Source organism: Coffea arabica, chromosome 5c (assembly GCF_036785885.1).
Source record: "Coffea arabica cultivar ET-39 chromosome 5c, Coffea Arabica ET-39 HiFi, whole genome shotgun sequence".
Lineage (NCBI taxonomy): Eukaryota > Viridiplantae > Streptophyta > Magnoliopsida > Gentianales > Rubiaceae > Coffea > Coffea arabica.
In genome coordinates this window covers 23,664,155-23,672,142 of record NC_092319.1, presented here as the reverse complement: position 1 = coordinate 23,672,142, position 7,988 = coordinate 23,664,155, and the positions used below count along the sequence as shown (strand labels likewise).

Here is a 7,988-nt window from a genome sequence, read left to right as displayed (position 1 = left end):
ATTATTTTGTGTGTGACTTTGGGACTGATTGAGAAAAGAATGAAGCCATAAATGGCTGGAAAATAGGTAAATACAAAAGGGCGTGCGGCCTAAATTTACGCTCGAGGGCTAGGTAGATATACTTGCGACTTGAGTAAGGCTTGAGAGCGAATATGATAGCATCATGGTACGTGGGCAGGCCAACAATGGCTCGAGTAATCGAGGAGCTGAGGATCACGTGCACGCCCCAAGTGGACCCATTACTAGGGCTCGCGCAAAGAAACTTCGTGAGCAACTCAATGTACTTATTCAGGCCATACACAAGTCCTTCGAAGGATTCATACACTCAAGTGAAGGTGGTCGCGGTCCGATAATGAGCATTGAAGCTATACCCGAGGATTAGGGTTTTGCCAAACCCTAATTTCCGTTTTAGCATCATAGTTAGTTATTTCCACATTAGTTGATTAGATTGAATAATTGGCTAAGTGCATATCGCACGTAGAATCGCCAAGGGTAGGATTGCTAATTTACTCATTATTATTTGCTAGAGTGGGCTGCCTAGGAAGGAAAGCCCACGTGAGGCCCAACCCGTCGGGGGTTAAGCCTCCTTTATTAGGGCGTATATCCACTGCACCCTTAGTCCATTTTCTACTAGATTAGGGTTTTCACTTGTAGCCTATATAAGGCACCATATTACATCAATAAAGGGAGACACTTTTATGATAAAAATATTGAGAGAGTTTTCTCCATAGCTTTCGAGCAAACCTTGAACAACTTAGAGTTATACTCTAGTGTTCTTGTTCGGCTTATCAATTCAAGAATCGCACTTGAATTGTGGCGCCTTCTACACTTGCCTGAGGTTCACTAATTCGTTTGGTTACGGGTTGAGATAATATCAATAAGTTCGTAGTCACGGGGATTAGAGGGGTCGTAGGGTTTTCGCTGCTACCGTTCTTGCGTTCGAAGTCAAATCCAACAAGTGATCTTGGGTCGCGAATCTTCTCTCCAACGAGATTCGTATCAGCTGGCATCAGAGCTAGCTTGTTGGTAACATCGTTTATCCCTCTTTTCATGTTTTAATTCGTGTCTGTCTCATTAGTTTCAAACAAAAAAAAACATAGAACAGCCGCTAGGTTTCTTTTGCTCCCCATCGTACTCTTTGTGTCTTGGTATTGCATGCAATCTGTTTTGCTGTCTCTTGCTGTTGTTTGCCCAGATCATAATCCTTTCGTTGTGTTGCAGAGTCATTCTGGGTGTGCAAAACAGCCACCAAAAGAAAACAAAAATATATATATATATATATATATATAACAGCCGCAACTAGGGTCTTCTTCCCTTCTTGCCGCAACTAGGATTTTCCTTTTGGCGTTGTGCTGTGCGTCAATCTGTCCAAAAATTTCAGTCACTAGATGGCTCTAGTTTCTGTCCAGTTTGTAGTTTAATTCGTGTGGGGTATTGTGTGTTTGGACTGTATACAAAAAAAAAAAAAAGAGGAAAGCAGTCGCGTACCTTGAAGCCAAGTTGCTGGAATTCTTTTTTGCTTGACTGCCGAACCTGATTTGCCTTCACACCTTGATAGTCTGTGTTGTTTCTTGCAAGTGGAATACCAAAACATACTTGGGAAGTTCAGGAAGCCGTACAAGAAAGGAAAAGAAAAAAAAAGAAAAAGGAAACCAAAAAAAAAAAGTAGAGAGAAATAGCCGCTGGAGGACTTCCAATCCTGATTGATTTCTAAATCCAAAGGGGTTTCCATTCTTATTGCTTCCTGATTTGTAGCCCCCACCTACCCAAATTGATACCTTGAAATTTCAACCGCACCTCTGCACAGCAACAGGCCCCAAACAGCCCCAGCCAACCGCACTACAAACCAATCACCACCGCCACTAGCACTACAAACCAGTTTCCTAACAAAACCACCGCCCACTAGCATTTGCTTCCATTTTCGGTTACAACACCTTGTGAGCAGATATCAGCTACTATCAAGGGCTAACCGACCCATTCTTGCACATTCCCCACAGAACCAATTCCCCATAAAATCATCAGCCAAGCCCAAGGCAGCCGTAACACAAAAAAAAAAAAACAAAACAAAATTCCAGCAAGCCAAAGTCCATTGAGTCATTTCAGTCTTGAGTCGTTTCTGGATTTGCCCATTGAGTTGTTCCTTGAGTCCTGGTCAGTCTTGAGTCATTTATTGTGTCTTTCATTCTCTCCCATTCGAATGCCAAGCATTTGTTGACCTTGGTTGGTAAACGATCCAAAAAAAAATCCAGCAACGCAAAAGGAACCAACTTCCTTGTCGGCTAGGTGTTTGAGCATCATTCTTAATTTTTTTCAGCTTTTGTGTCAATTCCTTTTCCAGTTTTTAGTCTTGAATATATTCTACCACTCCATTCTTAGTGTCCTAATTTTGTTTTCCAAGAAAATCTCTACTCTTACGAACCTCAAATTCTAGCGTGAACTTGTTTTTAAGCTAACTTTGAGCACTCGAGGAATTCTAATTACTTCAAGGTTGTGCAAGGGGCTGTGAGAAATTTTGGTGAGCTCATTAGAGTGATCTGAGTGACCATACATGAGTGTGAGAGTATACACTTAGGGAGTGAAGTGGAAAAAAAAAAGAGGAGGGGAGACAAACGTTTCGTTCTCTTTTTTTCCCTTTCTTTGCTACTAACCCTTGCAGGTACACTTGAGACTTCATGTCTAGTGGCAACGAAGGAGTATCCCATCCCATGAACTTTGAACAGATGATGGAGCAAATGGAGAGGCGTTTCCAACGCATGCTAGAACCCATTCAAGATGAGTTGCTGCAACTCCGAGCGTCTGGAACACCAAAAACCTCTAAGTCTATACGAAAGCGAAGGGACGTGGAGGAGTCGTCCGATGGTTCCAATAATGATGATGATGATGAGGAACCTCGAATTCGACCAAGGCAAAGGAACCAGACTGGACCTACCGATGTATTCAAAGGAATCAAGATGCAAATCCCTGAGTTTAAAGGACGGTCCGATCCCGAGACCTTTCTCGAATGGTTATCCAAGATCGAAATGGTCTTTTCTTGCCAAAACTACACCGAGGTGCAAAAGGTGCAATTGGCCACCATGGAATTCACTGAGTACGCTGTGGTTTGGTGGGACCAAATCAAGAAGTCTAGAAGGAGAAATGGGCTACCTGAGCTCATTCCATGGCCCGAGCTTCGAGCCATGATGCGCACCCGCTTTGTACCTGGACATTACACTAGGGATTTATACCACCGGTTACAAACCTTAGTCCAGGGCACCCGGAGTGTGGATGAGTACCATAAGGAGATGGAGATCCTGATGCTTAGAGCGGATGTACAGGAGGATCCTGAAGCCACCATGGCGAGATTCTTGAGCGGGTTACGACCCGATATTACTGAACTAGTGGAACTTCAACATTATATGGAGTTACATGAGCTTGTAGACAAGGTTATTAAGGTCGAGCAAAGGCTCAAGAGGAGGGGTACCACTCGATCGAATTTTGGCAATACTACCTATTCTACCAACCGTCCATTCCAACCAAGGAATGATTCTTGGCCTTCGCCAAATGTTCCTACACCAAAGCCGAGACTCGAGGGAGGTAAGGTGGGCAACCCTAGTATTAGTAAGCCGCCCTCTTCTACTCCAAAATTTGGGGAGCCTAGGGTACAAACTAGAGCTCGTGATACTCGATGCTTCAAATGCCAAGGTAGAGGCCATATTGCTAGTCAATGTCCCAATCAAAGGACTATGATTATGATGCAAAATGGTGAGATCGTGAGTGAGGACGAAGCTGAGTACGAAGGTATACCACCTCTTGACGGAGGTAGTGATGGGGAATCGCCAAATGAAGAGGAGTTTAGTGCACCCGAGGGTCATTTTGGGACTGCATTGGTTGCAAGGAGAGCATTAACTGCACGTGTTAAGGAGGACGAGTTTCAACGGGAGAACATTTTCTACACCAGGTGCTTTGTCAACCAAGCACTTTGTAGTGTGATTATTGATAGTGGGAGCTGCACAAATGTTGCTAGTTCACTCATGGTGGACAACTTGAAGTTGCCTACAAGGGATCACCCGCGACCCTACAAACTCCAATGGCTTAACAATTCTGGGGAGGTTCGAGTAACCAAACAGGTTCTTATTTCCTTCCAAATTCATAAATATTCTGATGAAGTATTATGTGATGTAGTACCTATGCAAGCTAGTCACATTATACTAGGCAGGCCTTGGCAGTTTGACAAACAGGTGACTTTTGATGGTGTGACTAATAAGTATAGCTTCTTGTACAATAGTAAGAAAGTCACACTAGCTCCCCTTTCCCCCAAACAAGTGCATGGGGACCAAGTGAAATTGCAACAAGAGTTTGAGAAGCATAGTGCAAAAAGGAAAGAAAATGAGAGAGCCGAGGCAAAAAAGAAGAGGAAAAAGGCTATAGATAGCTCGGCAAGTGAGGTAAAAATTGAGGGAAAACAAATGCTCTTGGTAAAAGCCAAGAAAGTGAGGAAGTTAATGAGAGATGAGCAGCCACTTCTTATGCTTGTTAGCAAAGAAGTAGCTCTGAATGTGCATGAACTTGATACTAACATACCTTTTGAGGTTAAGTCTTTGTTGCAGGAATATGCTGATATCTTCCCCGAGGACGTGACAAGTGGATTACCACCGCTTAGAGGCATTGAGCACCAAATAGACTTCGTCCCTGGAGCTTCGTTGCCAAATCGGCCAGCTTACAAGAGCAACCCGGAGGAAACTAAGGAGTTACAAAGGCAAGTGGACGACTTGCTTGGCAAAGGATGGGCACGTGAGAGCTTAAGCCCGTGCGCTGTCCCAGTCATTTTGGTGCCCAAGAAAGATGGTACGTGGAGAATGTGCACTGATTGTAGGGCCGTAAATGCCATTATGGTAAAGTATCGCCATCCTATACCTCGCTTAGATGACATGCTTGATGAGTTACATGGGGCTGTGTTCTTTACCAAAATTGATCTCAAAAGTGGGTACCATCAAATTAGGATTAAGGAGGGGGATGAATGGAAAACTGCCTTCAAAACTAAATATGGATTGTATGAGTGGTTAGTGATGCCTTTTGGGCTCACTAATGCACCTAGCACCTTCATGAGGTTAATGAACCATGTTCTGCGTCCATTCTTAGGAAAATTCGTGGTAGTTTACTTTGATGATATCTTAATTTATAGCAAATCTTATGATGAACACCTCGAGCATATTAGGGCTGTTATGGATGTACTTCGACGAGTGCAGCTCTATGCCAATCTCAAGAAGTGTAATTTTTGTACTAATGAGCTTGTGTTTCTAGGGTTTGTTATAAGTGCGCAGGGAATGAAGGTGGATGATCAAAAGGTGAAAGCTATTCAAGAGTGGCCAACACCAAGGTCTGTGGGTGATGTTCGATGCTTCCATGACCTTGCGGGTTTCTATAGGAGATTCGTGAGGGACTTTAGCACTATTGCTGCACCCTTGACCGAGTTGATTAAGAAGAATGAGAACTTCCATTGGGGAGATTCTCAAGAACAAGCCTTTCGCGCTTTAAAGCACAAACTCACACATGCACCTGTATTTGCTTTACCTGACTTTTCTAAGACATTTGAGATTGATTGTGATGCTTCAGGTATTGGAGTTGGAGCTGTGTTGAATCAAGGAGGAAGACCTATTGACTACTTTAGTGAGAAACTCAATGGGGCTGCACTGAACTACTCAACTTATGATAAAGAGTTGTACGCCCTCATTCGAGCAATACAAGTTTGGCAGCACTACTTAAGGCCTAAGGAATTCGTGATACACACTGATCATGAGTCCCTTAAATACCTTAAGGCCCAGCACACCTTGAGCAAAAAGCATGCAAGGTGGATCGCATTCGTGGAGTCCTTTCCGTACGTAATTAAATATAAGGCTGGTAAGTCTAATGTGGTTGTGGATGCACTCTCACGAAGGTACTCTCTACTCACTTCCTTAGATGCTAAGTTGTTAGGGTTTGAGCTGATTAAAGACATCTATGCCCAAGATAGTGATTTCGGTGAACTTTACCTTTCTTGCAAACACACTGGGCAAGGTAAATTCTTTATTTCCGATGGTTACTTGTTTTATGCCAATCGGCTTTGCATCCCACATGGATCCATCCGCGAACTTTTGGTACGAGAATCCCATTCGGGTGGCCTTATGGGACATTTTGGGGTTGATAAGACTCTTGCCATGCTACAGGAGCACTTCTATTGGCCGCACATGAGGAGAGATGTTGCACGGGGTGGTGGAGCGATGCTTAGCTTGTAAGAAAGCTAAATCCAAGGTACACCCGTATGGCCTTTACACCCTCCGTTACCTATTTCTAGTGCACCATGGGTCGATATTTCTATGGATTTTATACTTGGTTTGCCTAGATCCAAGTATGGCCATGACTCCATTTATGTGGTAGTTGATAGATTCTCTAAAATGGCACACTTCATTGCATGTAATAAAACTGATGATGCATCTCATATTGCTAACTTATTCTTTAAAGAGATTGTGAGATTGCATGGCATTCCTAGGACCATTGTCTCTGACAGAGATGTCAAATTTCTGAGCTATTTTTGGAAGACACTCTGGTCTAAGTTAGGCACCAAATTGCTATTCTCTACTGCCAGCCACCCCCAAACTGATGGTCAAACTGAGGTGGTAAATCGTACATTAGGTACCTTGTTGCGTGCCATCATCAAAAAGAACTTGAAATCATGGGAAGAGTGTTTACCTCATGTTGAGTTTGCTTATAATAGGGCTATCCATTCTACTACTGGTTTCTCTCCATTTGAATGTGCTTATGGTTTTAATCCACTAACACCACTTGATCTAGTGCCATTACCTAGTAATGAGCGCGCACATTTGGATGGTAAGAAACGTGCAGAGTTTGTTAAGCAACTGCATGAGAAAGTCAAGGCTAACATTGAGAGGAGAACTGCTGAATATGTCAAGCAAGCTAACAAAGGTCGCCAAAAGGCGATTGGGTGTGGTTGCACATGCGTAAAGAACGCTTTCCTATTCAAAGGAGGAACAAATTACAACCACGGGGTGATGGACCTTTTCAAGTGTTGGCGCGCATCAATGACAACGCCTACAAACTTGACATTCCTGGTGAGTATGGAGTTAGTGCTACATTTAATGTCTCTGACTTAATTCCTTTTGATGCAGATGATGCATTTGATTTGAGGGCAAATCCTTCTCAAGAGGAGAGGAATGATAGCATCATGGTACGTGGGCAGGCCAACAATGGCTCGAGTAATCGAGGAGCTGAGGATCACGTGCACGCCCCAAGTGGACCCATTACTAGGGCTCGCGCAAAGAAACTTCGTGAGCAACTCAATGTACTTATTCAGGCCATACACAAGTCCTTCGAAGGATTCATACACTCAAGTGAAGGTGGTCGCGGTCCGATAATGAGCATTGAAGCTACACCCGAGGATTAGGGTTTTGCCAAACCCTAATTTCCGTTTTAGCATCATAGTTAGTTATTTCCACATTAGTTGATTAGATTGAATAATTGGCTAAGTGCATATCGCACGTAGAATCGCCAAGGGTAGGATTGCTAATTTACTCATTATTATTTGCTAGAGTGGGCTGCCTAGGAAGGAAAGCCCACGTGAGGCCCAACCCGTCGGGGGTTAAGCCTCCTTTATTAGGGCGTATATCCACTGCACCCTTAGTCCATTTTCTACTAGATTAGGGTTTTCACTTGTAGCCTATATAAGGCACCATATTACATCAATAAAGGGAGACACTTTTATGATAAAAATATTGAGAGAGTTTTCTCCATAGCTTTCGAGCAAACCTTGAACAACTTAGAGTTATACTCTAGTGTTCTTGTTCGGCTTATCAATTCAAGAATCGCACTTGAATTGTGGCGCCTTCTACACTTGCCTGAGGTTCACTAATTCGTTTGGTTACGGGTTGAGATAATATCAATAAGTTCGTAGTCACGGGGATTAGAGGGGTCGTAGGGTTTCCGCTGCTACCGTTCTTGCGTTCGAAGTCAAATCC

At 43.4% G+C, this 7,988-nt stretch overlaps 1 protein-coding gene across 1 annotated transcript; it reads left to right on the top strand.

Annotated features, from left to right (window-relative positions):
* The first annotated feature begins 2,672 nt into the window (after nt 1–2,672).
* On the top strand, nt 2,673–6,251 carry LOC140007243 (uncharacterized). Its single transcript, XM_072049944.1, has 2 exons — nt 2,673–5,038; nt 5,162–6,251. The coding sequence occupies exons 1-2, from the start codon at nt 2,673–2,675 to the stop codon at nt 6,249–6,251; spliced, it is 3,456 nt and encodes a 1,151-aa protein (XP_071906045.1).
* The last annotated feature ends 1,737 nt before the right edge of the window (nt 6,252–7,988 follow it).

Coding starts and splice junctions, on each gene's coding strand:
- LOC140007243 (XM_072049944.1), top strand. CDS start 2,673: ATGTCTAGTGGCAACGAAGGAGTATCCCATCCCATGAACTTTGAACAG. Junction 5,039..5,161: donor AAATATGGATTGTATGAGTG/GTTAGTGATGCC, acceptor CTTAATTTATAG/CAAATCTTATGATGAACACC.